This window comes from Pipistrellus kuhlii, unplaced genomic scaffold (genome assembly GCF_014108245.1).
Source record: "Pipistrellus kuhlii isolate mPipKuh1 unplaced genomic scaffold, mPipKuh1.p scaffold_m20_p_7, whole genome shotgun sequence".
In the NCBI taxonomy this organism is placed as follows: Eukaryota; Metazoa; Chordata; class Mammalia; order Chiroptera; family Vespertilionidae; genus Pipistrellus; species Pipistrellus kuhlii.
The window spans coordinates 62,680,564-62,708,051 of record NW_023425573.1 but is presented as its reverse complement, the minus strand read 5'-3'; the positions used below and the strand labels follow the sequence as shown (position 1 = coordinate 62,708,051).

The window sequence follows — 27,488 nt, the reverse complement described above, 5'->3', positions numbered from 1 at the left end:
AACCATCAAACTGCCAAAGTGAAACTATACAAATTTTCCTGGAAGTCAAGCTGCTATGAGAATTGATCTCTGTTGCTTTGGTGGAGTACAAAAATCAGCCAATGTCACTGATAAGATATGGTTGTCAAAGTTAGGGTTATTAGCCAGACCATTCAGACACATCATTGGAACTGACACTTTTTAAAAAGAAACCAAGAATCCTTCAAATTATATTTCAGTCCCTCTTGAAAATGTTTAATCAAAATTAGAGCAATTCAAACATATCTACTGCTTAGAATATACAAGTTTATTGTCCTAAAATTGTCAAATCCCTACTATCGATATTTGAAGTCTCATCACAGAGAAAAGTAGGCACATAACCCTCTGTCATGGCCAATGTAAAGTACAAATCTTAACTCTAATTGGACAAAAAAAAAAAAAAAAAAAAAAAAAAAAAGACAAAACAGGAGTGTGTTTTTTTTTCTCTTTCTTTCATTTTAGCACTTCATTTGTCACTCTTGGAAACTGTACTTTTTATCAGTAAAGGTTTGACTTAAATTGAACCTGAGGTGAGTGAAAAATCTCTTTATTCGGCCTGCATTTCCTTTAAAAGATAGCAGACCACCACTCTTTACCTGTCATTCTGTAAATAATGTTGGTCTGTCTCTCTGTTTTTATTTTCTCTCCTTCTCTCTGATTCATTCTGCACTCTACTACCAGATTGATGCTCCTAAAATATCATTGGACTCACATTATTCTTTGGCTTAAAAGTACCTCCTGTCTCTTACCTCTTAAGGATTTTTATCCAAGACCCTTCATTTAGCACTTAAGGTCTATTATTTCACCACCTTTCACTTTTCACATCTACTCTGTCACTGTTACCTGCAAACAAACCCCGACTGCAAAAGGGCATAGGCCGGGCTGAGGAATGAACCCCCACCTCCCCCGGTGTATGAATTCCATGCACTGGGCCTCTAAAATTATAAACCAATAATAATAAATTTATGTTTTTCCATGTAAGATGATACAGAGCTCAATTTAATTCCTGTGACATTTAAAATGTAGTGGATAATTGCAAATTCAACTTTATACCGAAGGTTTTAATATGCTAGTATGTGAAAAGAATGTAGAAATAATATTACTGAAGACAAATTAATACATATTTTTAAATCAACGGTAACTTGGGTTCTGGTTAAAGTTAGCTTGACATACATTATATTTGTCCCTTCAAAGGACTTTATCTCTGGGCAGTTTAACTTTAATGCTACACATTGTCACTTACCATCTTTCAAGATGGTTTCTCGCTCTGTGCCATCGATCTTCTGCCGGCCAATTAGGAAACTGGTGGTGTCAGCAAAGTAGATATAATTGGTTTCTGCATGAAAATCTAAAGCACGAGGGTTTACCAGATTTTCTATGGGGATCATGTATTCATCAGCTATCTTGGTATTCAGGTCCATTCCTCTAACAATTCCTGGGCGTCCTTTCCCATAAAAAAGAAACAACTCATTCTTGGGTCCTGCAGAAGGAAGATTACAAACATAAACAACTGATGCTGCCTAATCTTCTTTACACTGCATAATGCAGCTGTTTAATTAACTGGCACAATTAGCGTTTTAAAAATTCAGTACCAAAAATTAAACTCCAAAATATGCCAAATGTATCTTGATGCAAGAAGGCTAGCTCATTGCATTACTTTAATTAAAATAGAAATTACTTCCATGAATAGGTTATATTTAGTTAATTTTTTTATTTGTAAGTGTTGTCAGTATAGAAAAAAAGAAAGAAAGTAAAAAAGAAAAATCATGAAAATCATGGAGACCTTGTAACTGTAAAATGGACATTTGTCAAAACATCCAGCACATTTAATTTTACAATTCATTATAATTTATCTAACACATTTTGCAGATACCAATTATAGAATCTATTATGTTTGACAATGCTAACACTTCAGAATAGATTAAACACTCTCCCCACCCCTCCAAGTTTGCACCTACGAACTGTAAGAGGCAAACAAAAGACTCACACAGGCACAGCATGACATACTTGCATGTGAATATGTGACAGTTATCTATTCATGTGATTTACATTTTTAAGAAATGAAATCAAATGCCAATTATAACATCACTTTTTTTCTTCGCATCTTAATTAGTATGTTAGAGGTCCATGCCAATAGCTCTGATGTGAAACAAAGCACATATCAAAAACAAAACAAAACAAAAACAAAAGCCCAAGTCAAAACTGCCTCCTGCGTTAAAATGCCAAAATCAAGTTTGCTTTTAGTACTGTAAAATAACTCCTTCAGAGTTTATATAAAAACATATGCAAGGTTCTTCAATTGCTAGGGCATCCTACACTTAACTTAGTCTATATAATTTTAAAGGAATTACTTTATATGAAAGGGAAAATATACTGTTTTATTTTAAAATGGAGGATACAAATGACTTAATGATATTTGAAAAACCAGACCATGAGATATTTAGTAAAATGTCTAAATTATAGAAAATTTGTAAAAAAGAAAAACTAATAGCACATAAACACAACACCCTCAATATAAACTATATTATAATTCTCTATATTTTCTTTCTATTTTTAATTAACGATATTGAATTTTAAACATATGTAAGCAAATTTTATAACATTTTAATATATATAGAATAAAAATAAAACAAACCTCATGCACCTACACCATATTCTTAGAAATATTTCCAGAACATGGGAAGACATGCATATACCCCAATTCTATCCCAGAGACATTGATAGCCTAATTACTGAGTCCATAATGTATTTTGTAAAAGTTTTAGACAAATGTATGCATTTCCTCAGAGGAGATTATTTAACTTTACATGATTGAATTATATGTGTGAATTCTCCTATGAATTAATTTTATTCTGCTTGCATTCTTGCTATTCATCCATGGTTGTAGTAATTGTTTATTCATTTTCACTGATGTGTTCTATTCCTTTTTGTGATTACTTCAGATTTAACTTACCTAGCTAGTTTTCTAATGCAACTTACATAGAAGGGGATACTCCATTTTTACATGCTACTTTTGTTACTATATCTTAGTATCAAAATTATGTTCTATGTTGATTCTTTATTTTAAGCCTTACATTCTTTTAGTATGATCAGTTCAGTATAATATATGATAATTTGCCAAACCACTTCCAGGTTGGTTTTATTTCTTTTATTGTTATTATAATACTGAGATAAGCACCTTTTTCAACCAACTAATTTATATATTTTCTTAGATGATCTCTTAGTATATATTTCCAGAAATCAAATTCCTGGATAAAGAATATTTACATTCTACTTTCTCATTATCCTCAAAGTCTCTCGGGTCTGAGCATATTTTAAATAATGTGTTATATTATTTATAAGTAGTGCATATTAATTTGCAAATTAATTTAAAAAAAAGACCTCGAGTAATGAAGTAATCCTGATAAAGAAGAATAAAGTAGGTGAGATCTCAATACCAGATATCAAGCTGTATTACAAAGCCACTGTTCTCAAAACTGCCTGGTACTGGCACAAGAACAGACATATAGACCAATGGAATAGAATAGAGAAACCAGAAATCAACTCAAACCGCTATGCTCATTTAATATTTGACAAAGGAGGCAAGAATATACAATGGAGTCAAGACAGTCTCTTCAATAAATGGTGTTGGGAAAATTGGACAGATGCCTGCAAAGAAATGAAACTAGACCACCAACTTATACCATATACAAAAATAAACTCAAAATGTATAAAGGACTTAAACATAAGACGGGAAACCATAAAAATACTAGCGGAATCCACAGGCAGCAAAATATCAGACATATGCTGATGCAATTTCTTCACTGATATTGCTCCTAGGGCAATGGAAACTAAAGAGAAAATAAACAAAACACAAAGCTTTTGCACAACAAAAGAAACCAGCAACAAAACACGAAAGCCCACTGCGTGGGAGAACATATTTACCAATGTTATCACTGATACAGGGTTTAATGTAGAATATTTACAGGGAACTCATACAACTTAACAAAAGGAAGATAAACAACCCAATCAAAAAATGGGCAATGGCCTAAATAGATACACTTTGAAAGAAGACATAAGGAAGGCCAAGAGACATATATATGAAGACATGTTCAAAGTCACTACTCATCTGAGAGTTGCAAATCAAACTGACAATGGGGTACCATCTCACATCTGTCAGAATGGCTATCATCAACAAATCAACAAAGGATAACTGCTGGCAAGGATGCAGAGAAAAAGGAAGCCTTGTGCACTGCTGGTGGGAATGCAGACTGGTACAGCCACTGTAGATTTTCCTCAAATCCTCAAATGGATTTTCCTCAAAAAACTAAAAATGGAACTCCCATTTGACCCAGTGATCCCACTTCTAGGAATATATCCCAAGAAGCTAGAAACACCAATCAGAAAGGATATATGCATCACTATGTTCATAGAGGCATAATTTACAATAGCTAAAAATTGGAAACAGTCTAAGTGCCCATCAGCAGATGAGTGGATTAAAAATCTTTGGTACATCTATACCATGAAATACTACACTGCTGTAAAAAAAAAAAAAAAAAAAAAAAAAAAATCTTACCATTTGCAACAACATGGGGATGGAACTGGAGAGCATTATGCTAAGTGAAATAAGCCAGGCAGAGAAAGATAAATATCACATGATCTCACTCATTTGTAGAATATAATGAACAATATAAACTAATAAACAAAAACAGATCCAGACTGTCAAAACTTAGAGGGAAGGTAGGGGAGGGTGGGGATAAGGGGGACAGATAAACCAAAGGACTTGTATGTGTGCATATAAGACTAACCAATGACACAGATACTGGGGGTGAGGTGGGGGGACGGGTGTGTGTGAGGGCATGAGTGGGGGGATTAAGACACATATGTAATGCCTTAATCCATAAAGAAAAAAAAAGGGGAGGAATAAATAAATAACCTTAGCCCTTCAGAAAAAAAGAAAATTAATAGTCTTGAGTATTTTCTACCAACTTTATGTATATATTTTCTTTAATAAAATATAGATGTATTATATACATATATATGTACCTACTTTAAAAATTGATGACATTTTATTGCATCATTAAAAAGTCTTTAAAACATTCATTCCAATGACAGCATCTTGTTTGCTACTAGAGAGGCAATGCAACATAGTCAGCTATTGTACTTACCTACTGTTAGAAATTTAGATTGTTTCTGAGTTTGTATTATTTTATACACTTAAATAAATCTCTTCAGTCAAAAGTAGGATAAATTGTTAAAGGGTAGTAAAAGGATAGTATTAGCTGTACATTTTTTAAAGTTTATTGACATCATTACAATAGTTAAAACAATTTCCAATTTTCTTATCAATACATAAGAAGACTGGTTTTCCCATACTCATTCTTGCTAACATTTATTTCTGTTTTTATTTTTAATAGATGTTTTAACTGGTAATAGGTAAACCTGGCATTTTAATGATTTAATGTATGTGTGTGTACCTGTGTGTATGTATATTTTAAATAAGAATTATAACTCTTTTCCCTTGTTTTCTTTAATCATTTATTTTAGTCATTCAATATCTACTTTAAAGTTTTTTTTTCCTACTGTGTTTTCCTGTACTGTAGACATTTAAAAGTGAAAACAAAATTTTATAGATGGTCATATAGCCATAGTTTTGTTTTTGATTTAAGTACCCCAAAACAGATGAGCTGAGGTTTGGAATAATGAAATGAGGTGGTCTTCTGCTGCACCTATTGGTATTCACCCAATGGAGAACTCGAGTTTTTCCATACAGAACTTCTCCCTTTGTGTATATCAAAAGGGGTATCGCTCTGTTTTATTCTGTGATGTTTGCTTTGTTTACCAGTAGGTACTATTGGTTGTTTCATGTTTCGGGAGCTAAAAGTTGTGGTGCAAGCTTCCTGACTCCTGGATCTTAGCTCAAAGGATGTGTTTCTGAAGTTACCATTGCCTTTGGTGGCATCCTGAAGCGCTAGCTTCAGATTTTGGCAGATTTTCCAGCTTTAAGACAGGTTAGTTTGATGATGGTTTTTGAAGAATGTTCTGAATTCTAGAATCTGCTGCTTTAGGCTTTTTAATAATTTTGTAAACACCTGTTTGCTTTTGACCCTCTGTGTTTAAAATATCTAGGACTGTTTCTTTTCATATAATTGTTCCCTGATTGACACTAAATTAGGGGTGATTGAAATTTATTCAACTCTGATCTTACACTTCTCCCCCAAAATGTGTACATATATGTGTATGATTTTATTTTTACAAGACATGCCATAGCTTCCCAAGTGGTAACCAGGAGAGTTTAAAGGCTGGTTATACACAAATGTACACACACACACACACACACACACACACACACACACACAACTTCTATTTTCAGACTTATGACACAGACCCTCAGTTTTCCAGAGGATTTATTGAACATGAGATATGTCATCTGTACATACTCAACATTTTATATACAATTAGAAATAAAAACTAAAATATTAAAATGCACATGTCTTATAACTTTTGAGCCTCTTGGTTCTCAATTTAAAAGTATTGCCTGACAGGCATGGCCCGATGGTTGATCGTCTACTTATGAACTAGGAGGTCATGGTTGGTTTTCCAGTCAGGGCACATGCGCAGATTGCAGGCTCAATCCCCAGTGTGGGGTGTGCAGGAGGCAGATGGTCAATGATTCTCATCATTGATGTTTCTGTCTCTCTCTCCCTCTCCCTTCCTCTCTAAAATCAATAGAAATATATAGTATATATTTTTAAAGTATTAGTACTACTAATTCTGTTTGTACTTAAAATTAAAACCACTTTAGGGGTCTCATATCATAGTCCTCAGCAAGCACCTGACAACACAATAGAAAATATTGCAGGGCAGTGACCAAAGAGAGACAACTGATGGAAATAAAAAAGACTTGCTATGACAAAATGAAAACAAATGGACATTGCAAAAAGCAGCCATCATACCTTTAAAAATTATGGTATTTGGGGACATTTAAAGAGCAATAGTCTCCACATAGACACCATTTCTAAAAGTGCCATTCTATTATATATAATTTAAAGACCCCCAATAAAGACAACTAATTTCTGTGAAAAAAGTTTACACTTAGAAGTCATTTATAAAAAATACCTTATTTAAATAAAGATTAACTAAACTGCTCTAGCATATTTAAAGAATAAAATGAAGATATATCTATTAGAAGCTTTTAAATAAAATTATAAAAATGTGTATAAGCAGAGCTCTATTTACCAGGAACATTAAATAATACAACTAATTTCACTTTCCAAAGATACATTTAAATAAGGTTAAGCACTGCTTTGTGTAAAATTCTGTTGGCCTAACCAGCACATCTCTTACTAGTTGAAGCATCTTTTATTTTTTTTACTAGTAGAAGCATCTTGGTTCAGATAAAAGAAAATCTGGTCAACCAATGTTTGGAGCTTACTAGACCATAAACATTCTTTAAGATATACAGGAAAGGGTCTTGCTACAAGTCTTTCCTAAAGTATATTTCCAGGACATCCATACATTTAGTCACCCTACAGCCCAGTTAGTTTTCTCATTCACATTGTCAAACACACACACACATTCACAAACACATGCACAATACGACTCAATACTGATTTTGAGAAAACTGACTGCCGCATATTTGCAGGCAGATTTCACTTAATGAAGTCTCATGTTATTATTGATATCGATGCTGCTAATTAATACTAAAAACACTATTCTGTAGCAGTAGCTGTTGGCAAAATGTTTGATTTTGACAACATACTTTTGCATGACCTGCCATCACTTCCCAAATTGAAGCCAGTCCTGCAGCGACAGGTCCGCGTTTTGTAGCTGCTGCTGAGCAGACAGATGTGCGAACATCCCCCTGGCATTCCATATGGATCCACTTCACATGCATGGCTTCTGACTACAACAAATAGAAACAGTACACTTGAAATTCTCCACAGACAAGTTAATTCTGTGCATTAGTATGTGGAACTTTTTTACAGTATAAGAAGAATCCTAGCCAAAAATAAATATATAAGTAAATACCAAAAACAAAATAATGCATATCCTGATACCAAACTATTTAGTACCAAAATCAATTAGAAAGAGTGTAAACTCCATAGAAAAGAGATAGGCATTTGCAATAATCCTCCTTTGATCACATTTAAAAAATAATTCTGAGATATAATATGCTATTATATTAACTGTTTATATGTAAGCAAAATTAAACTATTTTGGTGCATGCCTGTTGTACTTTTAAATATATGTACATTTATATAAATATAAAAAGGTATGGCAAAAGTATCGCAGTTAGCAGTTGTTAAGTAGAAAAAGAATTTACTTGTAATAACCCATAACTATCTAACCTAAACTAAAGGTAATTCAATGATTATCTTTATGGAAGCCATTGCCATTTTGAGAACTTTCTTACAAAATGAATTGTGTGTATGTGTGTGTGTGTGTGTGTGTGTGTGTACTTGAAATTGGCAACAGGAGGAGGTTGAGTTTGCATGTGGAAATTAAGGAGTAGAAGGTCATTTTATAAGTGTTGAAGTTTGAGAATAAGAAAAAAGAACAGAAAAAATTGCCATATGGAAAGAATGAGAAACAGAATGATGAGTCTAAGAGAAAGGGCTGTATTTGGAAAATGTAAGATTTTATGTATTATTGTGATTATACTGATTTTTGAGAATCAATTACATGAAATTGCAATGAATAACATGGAAATTTTCTGTTCATAATAAAACTGCTATACTTTTAGAAATTGTGCCACAATTTTTTGTAGTCGCTCAATTTTATCTTTTCAATTGGACTTCCTCTGATGATTTAATATCAAATTGTAAACTAGCCCCATCCCTGTCACTCCTTATCATCCTTTGATGATAATTTAATTTTTCTCATATGTAAATGTGCAGATAATTATAAATTAGTGTTAATTTGAAGCACAAAATTATGATGGAAAGTTTGGATGGTGGCCTTTGTATTTTACATTATTCTATATTAGAGACCCAGTGCATGGGATTTGTGCACTGGTGGAGGGTGTGGCCTGTGGGAGTACAGTTTATCTCTGTCTGCAGAGAGGCTGTGGACATGCCCTCTGAGCAGTTGCTCCCTGGTCTGGCATCTTCCGTGCAGCTGGAGGACTTGGCTCTCCAGAGGATCCAGACAGTCCCAGGGACAACAGCACGGAGTAGGCCTCAGTCCCACAGCAGCCATGAACCTGCCTCCCAGTCTCTGGGGTCAGCTCTGCAAGTCATTCAGTGGCACTGTGTGGCCTGTGGGCATCCAGAGGAGGCAGCAGGGAGTGAGGAGGTGGAGCCTGAGGCAAGGAGGCAATGATTGCAGCTCAGGTTCCTGCCTGTCAGCCCAGGATTTGAAGTGGGAGCAGCTGCTCATTCCAGGCAGCTGAGCAGCCCTCCCACTGTGGGAGCACATTGACCACTAGGGGGGAGATCCTGCATTGAGCTTCTGCCCCCTGGTGGTCAGTGTATGTCATAGTGACTGGTTGATGGTCTTTCAGGCGTCCTCAAACTTTTTAAAGTGGGGGCCAGATTACGGTCCCTCAGAGAGCTGGAGGGCCGGACTATATGAACTACTAATTCCTACTGTAACACCTCGGCTGCGCTCACTGCCCAAAAAACCTGGTGGGCCGGATCAGACTCCTCTGCGGGCCGCATGTGGCCCGCGGGCCGTAGTTTGAAGACCCCTGGCACTCTTTCTGGTGGTTCTGCCATTCAGTCACTTGGCTTTTATTATGAAGGACGTGATTTAGCCTAAATTGTTCTCTTGAATAAGCATCACTAACCTACTATGCAAAATAACTAGTTTGTGTTTTTGACAAATACGTAGAAACACTGCCGTCTAGTCATTAAAATTTATTTTTAATAAACATGTATTTAAAAAAATAACTTAGGATGTTAAGTCAAAAGACCCAATGATTGCAATAAAACTGAATCAGTAATGTAAGAAAGCCACCTGATTTGAAATTTCTCTATGAAGTAACACTAAAAACTCTTAAAAATTTTTTAGCATCTTAACATCTGGGTTTCCTGACTACATGCCTGATGACTGACTGAAAGCTCCTTCCTGAATCTAAATCTAATTCTCATTTTAACGTTATGGTTGTATAAAGAACCACCAGGAAATGAACAATTTGTCATTTAGACTTAAGAAGGGAGCTCTATCCCATTGTGTCAAGCAGACATGTACACTTTAGCATAGTACAAAGGCACAAGGACCATAACCCATTCAGTTCACCATTATGAAGGCTATGAAGAAATCTGGCATCTTACCTATAGGTTGAGTTCTTTTGTGATAGATTCGGAGTCCTTGAGCATTTTCCATTTTAATGAATGAATGCATATCTGTGGCATTAAATCGGTTTATCCTTATGATATTGAAGTTATCGGAAATGGTTGCATATAAATAGTCTTCAAACACAGTTATACCATAAAATTGTCTGACCTGTAAAGAGGGACAAAAATAGCTGGATTTTTAATTATGCTGCTTTCAACTTAAAAGAAAAACAGATTGGTATTTACTGGCCTGAACAAACCCCTTAGTAGCAGAGTCACAGCATATTATTGTTCATTTACCCTCAAAAAAATTCACCATTGTACTAATTTAAAAAATTACTCTGAGAATCAAACATCCAGTAGTGGCTAAAGCAGTTACAAATGCATGGGAGAAAATTTTATTCAAGTTTCATTAAGAAAACAAGGTCAGTAGCTCATTTTAGAAAGCTAGTAAGAACCAAGCCTTTAAGCATATTCATTAATATGCATATGGTACTGTTATAAAATTGGAGGTACTTTTATGGGCTTTTGCTCATATAGACATGGATATGTAGAATCTTCAAAAGCCTAGCTCTGTCTGTGAAAGAACTAATGCTAAAATGTTTTTAAAAATTCATTTTGTAAATTAAAAATCCCATTTAAAAAAGTCCCAAGTTACAATTAGACTAATACTTGCCCAACATGGAAAATAATGATGAAATCACATATTTGGAATATTTGTAAATAAAATGTCATCATTTTACTAAGAAATCACATTCTTTCTAAAGCCTATTTATAATAGAAACGGAACTGTTTGATTGAAAGTAACAATGCTTATTGCTATCCATGACACTTTAGTATACTCCTTGGCAAAGGTCTTGGAAATTTTGGGGAAGAATAGAAATCTAGAAGTTAAGGAACATTTCTGGTGAAACAGAGAAATAAAGAGTATACTGGTTTTCCATGAAAGGCACATGCTAGTCCTTTGGGTATTCCTTGTGTTACACTTAAATTAAAATGATTCTGGTTCACGATATGGTAGAGCTGTCAATTGATTTTCTGTAGAAATTTTGATTAAAAGGCATTTGTCACTGTACTTTGGTAATATATTGTATTTTGGAGCACTTTTGGTATAGATTTATAGTTAAGAGAACTTGAGAAACTATGTATGGTTTGACTGTAAAAAATATTTACAGAACATATTACAATTTTTTTCTATTTTAATCAAGAAATCTTGTTACTTAGTAGTTCTGTATTTTAAGCAAAAGCATTTCATTTTGTTATCTCAGGTCTCAATGACTCATCATTGCTAATTCTGATCTCATGTGAGACATGATTATAAGACTGCATGTTGTTTTTATACCATATCTCATTTCTTTGTGACTAGGCTAAAAGTGAATAGAATTAATGGGTTGAGTCATTCAATGTTAAAGCGCAAATAATCATTTTTTTTGATAGGGTAAGTTTGTATGTGTTTGTGTGAGCTTGCATGTGTATTCTAATATATTTTCAACATAGCTGACATCATATTAATTAAATATACCCATGGCCCAATTTTTCTCAGGGATTTTAAACATTATAAACCAGCTGAACTCTTCCATTACCACCAATCTCATGCATGTTTGGCTCAAAATTTGGGGCCAGTCCTCTAGGAGTATATAGTTGTGACACACTCACATTACACTCTACATAACTGACAATTCACATCCCAGGAGAGAAAGCATGACTGCCTACGGGACATTTGAATTGGTCAGAGTAGAAAACATGTTCACATAGTAACATCCAATTGTACTCACTGTCTCCCTGCCTGCCTTCAGAAGGGTCTGTTCTCCATAAAGTAAGTATATTGCTGCCTGCTCTGCTAACTATCCGCAGTGGAGGTGGGAGGAGTTTAGAATGGTGAATAGACCATTCTTCCTACAGCCCAAATTCTTCACAAATGTATCTGTTGGATTACATAGTAGCCAACTAACTTATATGTTGGATTACTTAGTGGCAGACCAGCAAAACCAGACAATACAAAGGAAAAAATAAACGGATAATAAAAATTTCAGACATTAAAAAACTGTTTAGTCATGGGGAAAATTATTTGAATTTCTTATCTTTGTTTTAAAAATTAATTGCAGATAGATAAAAAAAAAGAAGGTCCATAATAACCATTTTAGCATGGTTGAAGGTAAGTAATATTTGGCCTCAACTCTAATATTGGAAACTATTTATTTATTTATTTTTACCACCCAGATTAGTGCATTAGTTTATTTTTCAAGGAAAGAGAAAGGATTTCATTCTCAAAAGTTAATTAGAAAAGAAAAAGTAACTTTGAGGGATAATTACAGAATATTCTTGCTTTGCATTGTGAAAGAAAATGATTCATTTGATAGAATTAGATTCTCGCATGAAATTAGTGCAATAAGTGAGGTAAAATTGAATTTGAAAAGCTCTACTACTGCATAAGGCTCATTTAAATTTTGAGATTTCCTATGAGGTGTTTACTGACTGTTCCTGAAAAAATAATCTTGTACTCCAGTAAGGGAGAAACTATACAGTTTTTACTATCTGTTTAGTTTTTGAACTCTGTGAAAAATTTTTACAAAAATCTCATTTTAGAAAGTAATGAATATACTAGAAGGAAAGATTTAATTCAACCTATTAAAGTAATACTTTTGTAAGAGGCATTTGCTTTTGTTAGCAAAATATCTCCAATGCCACATGGAACAAATCATAGTTCATTTATTTTTGATAAATAAACTACTTAAAATAGTGTTCAGTAAGTAGGTCACAACACCTGTCATATGTTAGTATTTTCCTTTCTTACTAGTCCAGCATTTTTGTTTTTATTTGGTGTTCCTGTTTTATTTGTGTTGTTTTAGTTTTGTTTTGTGTGCTTTGCTTTTAATACAAAGAAGGAAAGAATGAGAGGCATATCCAATATATAGAATGCACTGTGAAAAGAACATTCTCCCATCTAGGAAAGGCATCATAATTTTTATGACCCATTGCAGCTTGACTTCAGAAGGGATTTTCAACATTGAGATCTTGGGCCTTCTTCTTAATGTGATACCATGTATTTTTATGACTTTAGCTGAATTTTCTAACAAGGTTATACTTACTTGTCTGCCTTGAATAACAGTATGCCTGTTTTTTCCTTGGTAGTCCACAACTTCCACATAGTCCAAGTAAAGATCTACCCAGTAAACCAATTTGTTGACGAGGTCTAGTGCCAGTGCAGCTGGCTGCTCTGTCTTCGAATCAATTATCCTCGTTCTGTTTATGCCATCCATGTCACATCGCTCCACTTTGGCCACATTCCCGTAGTCAGTAAAGAAAAGTTTCCTGTTGAAAGAAAACTAAATGTTAAAGTCGAGGAGGGATAGAAAGCACATTCAACAGAACCATCTGTAAAAAACAGAACTTTTCCCTCTAATTTATTTCACTGGTTACATCTGTTAGCTTTCCATAACCATTTCCATATAATATCACTCATAAACAGAGAAATCTGTTAATGAATATTGCGGGGCATAAGGGAGCAGGTTAACCAACAACTGTAACATTTCTCCAAAACGAATGATTATGGTGGGTTTATTTTCATATTAGGGGAAATGTTTCTTTAAGCCTCATCGAGCCCAGCATATACAGCTCAGAAGATGCATGCAGCCCATTTGGTACAAGCCTTTGCAGTGAGCTCAGTCACCAGGCCAGGGCACGTGAGCTCTCAGGCTTTATCTTCAACCTGCTTTTCAAATTGGCTGGTACTGTCTGTCTCCTATAAAGGCTATTATGTGGAGCTCAAAGATGCTGTGAGTGGTGGTGAATCGCAAACCTGCGATGGGATTAAGCAGATGGAAAAGGTAAATGTGTTGTTTGTAGCAATGGAGATAAAACATAAATAACGTCCTCCAAAACTAATCCCAAATTCTTCCAAATATTCCCCATACACAAAATTTCACGAAGGAAATGCAGGCTATTTCTACTAATTTTCTCCTTCTGAATCTAGAAGAAAAAGGCTGAAAAGCAATGTTGACCTCTAAGACAGAAAAAAAAAGAACACAGTTCTATGAAGCACTAATAGTGTCTGTCAAAGGTTGAAATATCTCCTCTAGCACTTGTGTCTAATATTTAATTAGTATTTTCTACGTTTAATAAATTCAAATCAATTTCAGTTAGGCTGGCAATACTTTAACAAGATTACCTTTTCAAGAGACTAAATTCCATTTGTAAGTAGAAGACCATTGCCTTGATGTAAATACAATCTCAAGAATAATCTTATTTACAGTGACTGAGCAATATAAAGATTATCTAGAGTACAGAATATTTGATTTTACAAATTTGTTAAATTAGTTTTTGGTTACTTTTCTCAACATCCTTGTATTACCTAACAGTATGGGGCATCTTTCAGGCTTAAAAGTATTATTGAACTTTAATTTAGTTCTTTCTGCTATGGGAGGCTTTGACTAATTGTTAACCATTAAGGCACACTGTTCTGTGATCATGAGAGCCAGGTTTTATCACGAGTATCTATTTCACCTAATGTTCTTGAAAGATCAATTTATCACAATAAGTTATACATTGTTTTTCAAGTGACATTCCATTCAGGTGAAGAGCTTCCTATTCTAGTGAGAATTAAGTAAAAGAACATATGGTGCTGTTTTATTTATCGTCATGCTAAATGCTTAAACCTCTCTTTTTGAGCATCTGTCTCTCTCTCTCTGTTTTCCTGCTTCCATTTTATATCTCCTCTTTCTTAATTTGCTTATAGCTATCTCAAGTCAAGTTGTTATAAGGAGTACCCAGTTTCTCTCTCCCTTTATGTAGAATACTGCTCCTTATTCCTGTTATCTGAGCCCTCTTTCTCCCCCTGTACCAAATGCATCTTCTTTTATTATTTTCTCTTTTAACTTGTCCATTTCACAGAACTGAAAAAATGCTCATGTGCAGCCAGCCTGCCTGGCTTTGGATATGGAGAGCTGGAGGCTTTGGCACACTATGTTTAGTGTGATAGATATAGATAGATAGGTGGATAGATGATAGATAGATGATAGATAGATAGATGATAGATAGATAGATAGATAGATGATAGATAGATGATAGATAGATAGATGATAGATAGATAGATGATAGATAGATAGATAGATAGATAGATAGATAGATAGATAGATAGATAGCAATATGAAGCAGGTGATTGCAACTATATATGTCAATAAAGAAAAAAGGTGAGCCTGGAGAAATAGAGACTTCTCTGAATCATCTTGAGATGACTTAATCAGAGGTGACATAAAAGGAAAATTGAGAAGAACACCAAGACAAGTTCCATGGAAGCATGCTGTTTGAGAGAGAAAATAGCAAATATGTAAGGTCAGAGGTTTATGGTCAAAGAAATAACACTGAATCTCATAGAAGTCTGAGAGAGAGAAGTTCCAGAATAAAGGTTAGGGTGTCTGGGTCAATCACTTTATAAAATAAAGAGAAGGAGAAAAATAAGAATACAGATTAAATAGATGCCCCTGGATTTGGTTTTCTCAAAATACTAGAAATTGCGGTACTTTGGTTTGATAATTTTAATTATAGGAGAGTGGACCAGATGATGATGAAGGAGCTCAAGAAAATTTAAATTATTTGGCCAAGGTTTTCATTGATATTGACCTACTATTATAGGAATGATGCAGCGATTCTTATATGTATCCCAGCTCATAATATAAATGGTTGAATAAGTTTCAACCAAATTATGAGAAAAAGTATAAATATACAATTAATTAAAATTTTACTGTTTTAATGAAAATAAAAACCAAAGGCCAGGAGGACTTTGAGTATGTGAAGTGGCACTGAACTACAAGAAATAATCTCAAGGAAATAGCAGATTAACTAGTACCCAGTGGAGACATAAAATATTTTTACACTAAAATTGAATTTTTATACCAATTGAACCTACTCAGACTTCAGGATACTGACTATGATGAGCTCTGTTCACTTATAATTGAAATGCAAGAAATAGAAGAGTTCTCCAAGAGAATAGCTCAAAAACCATAATATTGCTAGCATTAAGTACCCATAGTCACATGATTACATAGATGTTTCTTTAAGTTCTATTTAATTTTATTTAAAAATGTCCTACTATAGTTACAGAGAATTGTTCCATTCTCAGGCCATTCTTTAATTGAAGGACTATAGTGAATGGCTGAATTATAATTAATAAACAAAAGCTGAAGTTTTAAATTATCTAAATTCTGTATTTCATTTGTAATGAAAGTGTAACTTGTCTGACAATTACTCTTTCATATAAAATATATTTCCAAATCTAAAAAAAAAAGTAGTGTTCTGTGAACCCCATTACCTCATTGACCCTTATAATTATCTATATAATAGAAGGAGCAGATTATTTTTAAAATATATTTTTATGGATATTGAGGGGAAGGGAGAAGGAGAGACAGACAGAAAAATCAATAATGAGAGAATCCTCGATTGGCTGCCTCCTGCATGCCCCGCACTGGAGATTGAGCCTGCAACCCAAGCATGTGCCCTGACTGGCAATCCAACTGCCACCTCCTACCGTGTTTCCCTGAAAATAAGACATCCTCTGAAAATAAGACCTACTTACAGGTTTGCTTCTGAAATATAAGGCATCCCCCCAAAAAAATAAGTCCCCCCCTTCCAGGCTAAACATGAGAGATTTGGTCCACTGATTCTGAAAGAAATGGAGTCACAAGAAATTCACCAGGTAATTCAGGAATTGGATTGTTATGATGATGTTCCAGAAGATGATATGATTGTCATTGAATAAATGAGTAAATTCTTGATACTGTAGGTTTCACAGTTTGTCTGGTTTGTGTTGACAACTACTGTACTACCGTACCGTATACAGGTAATAAATCTTCTTTATTTTCATTTAACAATAAATGTGTACCATATTCTTCTTCATGGAAAAATAAGACATCCCCTGCAAATAAAACCTAGTGCATCTTTGGGAGCAAAAATTAATATAAGACACTGTCTTATTTTCAGGGAAACAGGGTAGTACATGGCTCAATGCTCAACCACTGAGCCATGCTGGGAAGGCAGGGGCAGATTATTTTTATTTCACAGGTGAAATGGACTCAAAGTCCACATGGTAAGCTATGGACAAAGCCATAACACAAATGATTCGTCATGTCTTTATTTTTAAATTATGATTTTGAATAATTTGAAACTTACAGGAAAGTTGTGAGAGTAGAATAAATGTACATACCATTCACCTAGACTCACCAGTTGTTTACCTTATCCCTCTGGCTATTTCCAGTACTGTTTGCACCTCTTGACAGTAAACTGCAGACATCATGACCCTTTACACCTAAATACTTCAGTCTACATCTCTTAATTATAAGAACATTTTCCTGCATAACCACAATACACATATCAAAATCAATTCTTTAAACACTGACACAATACATTATTTTTACTCATATTTTGCCTATTGACCAATAATGTTCTATATACAGTGGTGCCTCACACAACGAACTTAATTCGTTCCAGGAGCAAGTTTGTTATGCAAAAAGTTCGTTATGTGAAAGGCGTTTTCCCATAACAATACATGTTAAAAAAAATAATTCGTTCTGTAGCATAAAATATGCTAAGATGACATAAAAAAAGATAAATTTTTTGTTATTATTTTTATTTAGATACATCTAAAACATAATTTAAAAAAAATTATATAAAAAAATATTGAGTTTAACTTAGAAGGACGACTGCCGTGATACGGGCGTGATTTAATTCGTAATGAAGAACGATTGCCGCGATACGTGCTTAAGTTAAGCGCAGTGACTAACGACTGCCTGCAGTGCCTGCGCGGAAGGATGCAATACATCGGCAGCGATCATGGAAGCTCGGGCGACTTCATTGTGTGAAACGAAGTTCGTTGTATGAATCATGAAATGAAATTCGTTGTGTGCAGCGTTCGCTGTGCGAGGCGTTCTTTATGCGAGGCACCACTGTAGTAAACTTTCCTCTTTTTGTTCTGATTCAAAATCCAATCCAACATAATATGTTACATTTAATTGCCTCCTCTCTCTTTTTTTTTTCTCTCTCTCTCATTGTGAACAGAAAGCCTTCCAGTTATTCATGATGTTACCATTTCTAAAGGGTAGATATGAGTTGCTTTGAAGAATATTTCTAATTTGAGTTATTTTTGTTATTTTTTCACAAATAGATTATGATATGCCTTTTAAACTGAAATGCAATAATTTTGTAATTTACTGTTACTGCCCCTGGGCTTAGAAACCTTAGGTAAGCCTGTGCTATACCCCAGAAATCCCATAACACAGATGGTAGTTTGGAATCTCATTTATTCTATCTAATTCAGTGTTTTATGAACATTTAATTCTGTTAACTGCCAGGGTCCTCAGTCACCCTTTTAGCATCTCTTCTCCCCAGGATCCAAGTATATCATGTTGCTTCTAGTACAGCAGGGCCCCAAATGCAACACTCTGCCTGTGGATGGTGAGATCATTCCCAGATGTGTCCCAAGCCCCATCCTCACAGGACTGCAATATTGACATGTCTTCTCTCTCTCTTCTCTCCTGTGGCATCAATTATCTTTTATTCTCTAGAATCAGGGATAAATTAAATTGAGATTGCTATTCTCTTGTTCTTCACTTATTTTTTGAATGTCATTCCATTTGATTCACATTAACAAAAATAAATAAACGAAAATGCAACTATATCCAACTACTGTCTCCATTTCTAAGATGTTTAATAATCTCTCTCTATATATGAAATCTCTCTCTATATATGAAAGCCCAGTGACCGAATGATGGAATGACTAGAACGGCCAATCAACCAGTTGCTATGACGTGACTTGACCACCAGGGGCAGACGCCCAATGCAGGAGCTTCCCCCTGGTGGTCAGAGTGCTCCCACTGTGGGAACGCCATTTTGCTGACTGGGATGAGGGGTTCTCCCATAGTGGAAACAGCTGCTCAGAGGGTGGGTCCACAGCTGTTCGGCTGACCAGGGTGAGCAGACATTCCCACAGCAGGCTGATCCCTGTAGGCCACGCCCCCCATCAGTGCATAAATCTGTGCACCAGGCCTCTAGTGAGTTCATAAAGAACAAAAAGACTTCTTTCAAACTTTCAGTTATGAATCCTGTTCACTATTCTTATAATTCAGTATCTGTAGTAAATAGTTTATCATTTTGGCTTCCTTATTTCATTAGATATGGGAAACTAATTTTATCTGACATTTTTATTGATTGTAAAAGTAGCCCTGTTTTACTATAGAGATATCAGATTTATACAGTTGAAGATAGTAAGAAACTTTGAGTATTGTTGGCAAACTTGCCTGACATAAATCAAAAGTCACAAAGGGAGCACTCAGAGACAGTGATAGAGTACCATGCCTACAGTATGGCTCCCATCATCCCCACACACTAAAGCAAACCAATTCTTAGACACACTGACATCTTAAAGTATGTGCTTTTTAAGCTGATAAAAATAAGACTTAACTTTTGCTAGAGATATTCATTTTAAATGATGTACTTTTGTGGTTTTATACTTTGTCAAAAGGACATAGGTTAATTTAAACACATCAGAGTCCAGTCCACATCCTTTAACTCCAGAGTCAGCTCTGGTGTCCTGTCATCAATCTTACTCCTAACATTTTGGATATAGCTTAATGATGAAATTTAGAAACTTTGCTCACAATGAAATCCCCTACCATTCATTTTAACTGTTTTTAAAACAAGGTTACATAAGATTGTGATGAGGAAGTAGATGAGAGAAGAATGAGACATAAAAGTAGGGGTCATATATTGCCATATTTTTTAAAAAATTAATTATTTGATTAAGGCTTGTAAACCCCACATGTTTATTAATCATGTGATGATGCAGATAACTGTATTTCTGTACATTTCAGGAAAATTATATGTTTTATCCTTGGTAAGAATTGCATTAAAAAGTTTACTTTTAAGTCTTATTTTTTAAATCAACTTATTTTCTAAATAACATCAACGGTAATACAATTGTATTTTTTCTTCCATTGTGTATACAAAAATTAAAGAAGAAAGCATTTTTTTCAAATTATATAGAATAATTAAAGCGTATTCAAAATTAAAGTAATAATATTGAGTATTTAGCACTATAATCCTAAAATGCAATGGCAAATCTGAAAGATTAATCAATCTTTGGAGTAAGAGGTTTAAATTCAAATTATATTAGCTTCCATTACTTTAGGGATCTGCATAATAAGCAAACTATTTTTTGTTTCTGTCTAGTCAAGAATGTTCAAGACAGTTACTTACTGATGTTTATTTTGGAGTATTTTGCTTTCATTGTTTGAAAATCTCTCTTGAACTTGGTTTTTGGTTCATATATAAACACATAGAAATTAAACTTGGCATACAGACTCCTGCTCTCAGCTAATTACTCTATATTCAGGAATCATTCCTACTAATGATTTCCCTGAAAGTGTACATGTATTATTTATGTCAGTCAGTGTGGCCGACCCATTCAGCTTCTATGTTCCTCTAATCCTGCCCCACCAGTTACAGTTCCTGAGAGGGGCAGCCCTATGTGTCAGTATCATCCCTGTCCTTCCTTTTTAGAGATAATTAGACTAATGAGGAACAGGTAATACAAATGAAGCCAGATCATAGTCTGAGATAAATCACTGGGATCCTTTCTCTCAAATATGTAATCCAAAAAGTGTGGAGCTCAACTAAGTGGGAAGTTGTGCTAACGTGACTCAGGTGAGGAGGTGGGATGGGAGTGGAGATGATAAGAGAAGAAGAATACCTGAGCACAGTGCAGATGCAGAAGTTTGTTAGGGAGCCATGAGATAAAGATGGAAGAAAGGAACCATGGAGTACTTAAATGAGGAATTCACTGCCAATAGCATTCAGAATAATCCCTCACTTTCTTAACATTATCAATGATGGTGAGCATGATTCCCCTACTCGAATACCTTTGCCATCTAGTGATATCGTTCTATGCTGGTAATACCATGGCCATTTTTTAGTTCCTTAAATAACCCATGTATATTTTTCCATTCTGCATTTCACATATCCTGTACTGGGTTTAGAATGTAATTTTTGCCATGCTATTTCAATCTTGGCTTTAATTTTCAACCGAAATATCAATTACTGTGAAAGACCATACCTGCTTTTCCAAAATCAATTAGATCTTCCCAATACAATCTCATGGCATCTGTATTTTTTATATCATCCTTCTTTATTTTACTTGCATGAAGCTGACACAGACACACACTACATCCACCCAAAGACAATAATATGTTTAAGATATGTTTACTTATCTATGAAATCAACATAAATACTATAACCTCCAAGAAAACAAAGGCCATATCTGCTTTATTCAGCATTGCATGCTCAGAACCTAGTCATGTGTCTGTCCATGCTCAGTTCTCTCTCTCTCTCTCTCTCTCTCTCTCTCTCTCTCTCTCTCTCTCTCTCTCTCTCTCTCTCTCTGTGTGTGTGTGTGTGTGTGTGTGTAGGCTCTGGATTGACTTTCTCACACTGGATAATAAAATCTAGGACTCAGACTTGAAATTAAAGGTGAAACACATGGATAAGGCATGTCTAGCAAAGGAAAACTTTTAAGTTTGACCAAATAATTGAATTGCTACCTCCTCCTGTGAGAACTGACCTTTAGACCACTTCACAACAGGCATCCCCTTTCATTTAGAGCACATTCCACTGGCTAAAACCACATTCCACTTGCTAAGACCCTTATCCTTCCCCTGGGGACCTTCCCAGGATCCAGACCTGCCCAGAGAATTCCTCACCCAGAAATATCCAGCCTAGAGTTCTTTAAAACCTCAGAATCCCTATCCCTTGGTGCTGGTGTCATTCTGGAGCTCAGTTCATCTGGAATCCAGATGACCTAATAAATTTATAATTCCTTACCACTTTGGCCTCCTGTATTTCTCCTTCGGGGACCCTAACAAAAACAAGCTAGTTTTCCACAATTTCCAGCATAGCTCACATGTATTCTACTTTGGACCAAATTATTATTTAGCTAATAATAAATTATCACTTTGTCTCAATTTGCATATACCTTACTACCCTTTGGAGAACTTGTGAAAAGTTATAATTAATTCATGGTAAGATTTGGTCTTTCTTTGAATAATTTTCTTTTCTTTCTTCCTCACCCAAATATATGTTTTCCATTGACTTCTAGAGAGTCTAAGAGACGGAGGAGGGAGAGAGAAAGAAAGACGTCGTCATGAGAGAGACACATTAATTGGTTGCCTCCAGCATGTGCCCTGACTGCTGCTGGGGAACCTGCAACTGAGGTACTGTGCCCTTGATCAGGATTGTAACAGGAGATCTTTCAGTCTGAGGGCCCGACACTCTAACCACTGAGCAAAAAAAAATAAAAAAAATAAAAAAAATAAAATAAAATAAAATAAAATAAAATGGCAAGGGCTAATTTTATTTTTATTTTTATTTATTTATTTATTTATTCATTAAAATATATTTTATTGATTTTTACAGAGAGGAAGGGAGAGAGATAGCTAGAAATATCGATGAGAGAGAAACATCAACCAGCTGCCTCTTGCACACCCCATACCAGGGATGTGCCCGCAACCAATGTACATGCCCCTGACCGGAATCGAAGCCGGGACCTTTCAGTCCACAGACCAAAGCTCTACCACTGAGCCAAACCGGTTTCGGCAACAAAGGCTAATTTTAATGGCAACTTCTCAATATTCATTTCTACTTATTTACATACAATATACCATATTGCAATAGCTCTTGGATGTATCCCTAAGGAGCTTAGACTATCACCACTTAGAATCTAACAAAACTTTGCTTCTTTGTTTTCTTTAAAGTAGGATATCTATGAAATCAACACGAATGTTAAACATGCGATACTCTCCCTGGGGGAAGGATGGGCCTTAAAGGGTTGAGAGAGTAGATAAGGAGATTCCAGCTTGGTCGTTATGTGTTAGTACAGGGGTAGAGATGGGAAAGAGATGAGTCAAGAAATATTTTGGGGTCTGAAACAACACGATTTGATAGTTAATTAAGTGGGGACAAGTATGAGTAGAGAGCAACACTCTAGTGTAACTTTCATAAAACATATTTCTTTATTATATTGTACCTTTAGGTTTCTCACAGGAAGTCTACCTGTCTTGTGAGATCTCAAGCTGTCAGTCTACCTAATACATAAAAATGAATTTTACAGTTTGGGCATATTACTTTTTATAACCAATGGCAGTACTACTACAAGGGTCAGTTTGCAAAGGTCAGTACTCAAAATCTCATGCTCAGTATACTTGATCCATGTGAAACAGTAGAATATTTAAGTAATATATTAGGTGTCAAAAGCTTACTCTTTGAGATATGCAGAGATGTATAACCTAATTTTCACACTTCAGGACATCCTATTAGTTATGAAATATCTTTTTCTCTAAGCTGAAATAACACAGATGGCTGTCTCCGAAGCAGCTAAGGTAAGTATCCATGAAGCTGTAGATTGCTGAACAAGTCTGGTTCACTGCTATGCTAATTAGCAGTTAGCCAAACTATCAATTTCTATTTTAAATTCCTTATGAATAGAAGAAAAAAACTACGTGCAGAAAAATAAAACTTTAACTACAGCATAGTTTTCTTGTATGTTATTTATTGTTTATACTTGTGTGCACTTCTCAGTTTGCTGATGGAATAAAATGTGCAATGATATTGCAATGATGATAAAGTCATATAGTTACACAGATGAAATCACACTATAAAAAAGGAATTTCTTTGTTTGATGTTCACTTTCCTAGCTGTGAAGGGCAGTTATGCTTAGAAAAAATAATACAAAAGTCCAATAAAGCCATAACTTCTTCATAAGGGGCAATATTCCAATTTCTTGGTTGAGTTTTAAGCAGAAATGCAGGATCAAGGATAGACTCAGTGAGACTGAGACTGCAGATGCCAAATGAAGCTGGTGAAAGGAGTAACTCTACTCATTGAGTCGTAAAAACATATATTTTGATAATTGTGAGCTGTGTCTAGACAGGATTTCTTGACCAGTATGAGCTTCAAGGTTTCCATCTAAAAACTATTGTGTAGGGCAGGACAAAATTGCAGGTATGCCAGTAAATATGTATTCCTATTGGTGCATTTATTTTGACAAGAGAGTTAATACTCAGAAAAGTAAATAACCATGGTCTAAAACAGTGATTTTAAAACTTTATTGTGCACAATAATCACATGGTGTACTTGCTGAAATCCCCAGATCCTACAATCACTGTGGTGGTAATTCAGGCACTGTCTTAAGTATGCATTTACCCTTTGATCCAGCAAACTTTGTCTCAGAAATTTATTTTAAAGATGTATCTTCACAAATAAGAGACAGAAAATGCACTAAATTATTACCTGTAACATTATTAATAATGGCAAAACATTGAATGTATTTCTACCCAATTCTCCTTTCCCCTCCCTATTCATTTAAAAAAAAAATTTGCCAGAAATTTTAATTTGCCACCTACACAGAAAAAGGTTCTCAGAATACAAGAGGGAATTCTAAGGTTTTTAGCAAAATCAGTGAAGAAAAACGCACTTTACAACTTATGAATGCTCAGGGATGATTCAGTAGGGTAGCTCTACAGATTGTTAATTGATAGAAGCTGTGTCTTCTAATAAGCTCTTATTAGTGTTGTAGTGAAAGAATTTTCAAAATGAGGCTATTCAGTAATGGTTCTCTTGTCCCAATCTTATCAATTTCTTACATGGAGGGCAATTAGTGTTTCAAAGGGAACAGATTCTTTTAATCACACTTGTATCAGAATATTTCCTAGGGAGGCTGTAGGTAATTGTTTTCTCTTTAATCTTTTTTTTTTCTTCCTCTCATATCAGTGCCTAGGTATTCAGCTTTACATGTCAATTTAGCCAAATATAGTCTCCAGTTATTCTACCAAACACTAACCTAGATGAAGATGTTTTGTATATATGATTCTCTATAGTCAGCTGACTTTAAGTAAAGGAGGTAAGCCTGGGTGGCTTGATGTAATCAGCTGTAAAGTTTAAGAGCAGAACCCAGAGGTCCCTGAGAAGGAAGAAATTCCATCGATGGGCTGCAGCATCAGCTCCTGCCCAAGACAGCTAGTATGCATTTCCTGCCCAAAGATGTTTCATGGAACTGCCTAAGCACCCACAACCGCACAGGCATATACCTTAAAACATTCTATGCACATTTGTAATCCTACTGGTTCTGCTTTTCTGGTGGAACTCTGACTGATGCACTGCCCCAATATTATTTAGGTGAATAATGCCCCTCTATTTAGTAATAAATTAGATATTGACAGTTCAGGGGACTGGTAATTAGCATACCATTGAACCAGATTTGTTCAGCAAACCAAATGGAGAAAGTACAGGTCCTGGGGACACATTTTGAATGCCTAAATTCAGTGATGTCCAATTCGCCAGTTTTTATTTTCATTAGTAATCTAAGTCATTACCATTTGCATGTTTTTTGTTTGTTTTTGGAGGAGGTTATTTGTTTTCCTTAAGCTAATTTACATGGAGTTATGTGCTAAGCATTCAATGTTAAGGTAAATGGTAAAAGGAACACCTCTCATCACTATGAGAGAAATAGACTTCAAATGTTCTACTGACAACCAATCCATTGAGCAACTATTGCTTATGAAAATCAGCAATTTAAAAGACAAATATGAACGAATAGAAGATAATTTTATTTAAGCAACAATTATCTGAGTAATCAATGACTTTTATTAACAATCAGAAATCTGAAAATACAGTATCTGCAATTTCCTCAATAGACGTTTCCAACCTTTGCCACAAAAAAATGGCATGAATAAAACAAAAAGTTCATATTCAATTACAAATAAAAGCAAAGAAGCCATTAGAAATGCATGAATTTCCATCTACTGGTCAACCTGTTTCAAAAATATATATATTCTATAAGGTAAATTATCTAAATATCAATCTTTAGATAGTACTATAATAGGATTTTACTTTTTGAAGTTAAATTATAAGGCAAAATGTGTTTCCACATATTTATAAAAGAAAAATGACAATTGTGCAATTGAATGAAAACAAGGTAGTGATCTAGTGGGCTCTATGGCTTAATATCCAATTGGCTAGTGGCCAAGATATTCTAAATAAATTGTATTATCCACCATGAACTCAGGGAGCAGTCTCCAACATTGGTATTCTTTATAACACACAGAATGCTATGGTCAGTAAATTCAGTTTGGAATATCTGTCTAATTCATGTTCTTTACTCCCCCCCCCCCCTCAAGACAGAGGACCCTCCTCACAAGATTTAGCTCTTGGAGTCCAGCTTCCTTTACATTGCAGTACCTGCCACCCTGCCTCTTTCCCCTAGATTATGACCAGTGGTAGGCACAGCCATGGGGCATCAAATAAATTGGCTGTACTAAATTAATCAAGTTCTCTGACTTACACTTTTAAAATTATGATACAGAAAGTTAGTAGACTACACATTGCTATAGATCTAATTATATTGAATTTCACCTATCATTTGTAAAGATCAAGACCAGTATATGTTCCTACTTTACTTTTCCAATTAGAAAGTAAAAGCTTTGGGAAAAAGATTCAATTGCCTCTACTGTATATGGCTGTGTCTGATAAAGATAGCATATCAACACTGCAGCTTTGAGTTTCTACTGGAGTTTTGGGAGCATTGAGCAATTGTAGGCATAGTTCTAATGTCCTGAAAGAAGGTTAATTGATGTACACTCATTATTCATCATCATTCCTATGGGTATAAATAGAGATAATGGCACATATGTAAAGTGCTTCAAAACTGATAACTTAAAGTGAACACAACAGATTCACAAGCTTTTTAATATTTGAGCATACTGTATAACCACACAACTAATTATGCTAAAAAATCTGTAATCTGAGTTTGTCCTTTTTTTCCTTCCTTCTTTTCATCCTTTCTTCCTTCCTTTTTTCCTTTCTTCTTTGCTAACTTCCTCCCTTTTCTCTCATAATCACTAGTTATGGGCAGCTTTTGGCTCAGTGGACAGAGCATCAGCGTGAGGACTAAGGGGTCCAAGGTTTGATTCCAGCGAAGGGCATATACCTTTGTTGTGGGCACATCCCCAGTAGGGGGTGCGCAGGAGGTAGCTAATTGATGTTTCTAACTCTCTAGCCCTCTCCCTTCTTCTATGTAAAAATCAAGAAAATATATTTTACAAATAAATAAATACAGATTTCTTCATTTTAGTTAGAACCCAGGCTCACTTGAGTATAATCATAAAAGTTAAAGGA

The 27,488-nt window shown here is 34.9% G+C and overlaps 1 protein-coding gene across 1 annotated transcript in view; it reads right to left on the bottom strand.

Moving 5' to 3' along the window:
- Positions 1 to 27,488, bottom strand: part of LRP1B (LDL receptor related protein 1B) — a 1,573,107-nt gene that overhangs the window by 662,675 nt on the left and 882,944 nt on the right. The window contains exons 8-11 of the mRNA XM_036421500.2: positions 13,367 to 13,589; positions 10,275 to 10,446; positions 7,760 to 7,903; positions 1,262 to 1,498 (exon numbers count right to left, since the gene is read on the bottom strand). Of these exons, the coding sequence (XP_036277393.2) occupies positions 1,262 to 1,498; positions 7,760 to 7,903; positions 10,275 to 10,446; positions 13,367 to 13,589 (776 nt within the window). The remainder of the gene's footprint in view (positions 1 to 1,261; positions 1,499 to 7,759; positions 7,904 to 10,274; positions 10,447 to 13,366; positions 13,590 to 27,488) is intronic.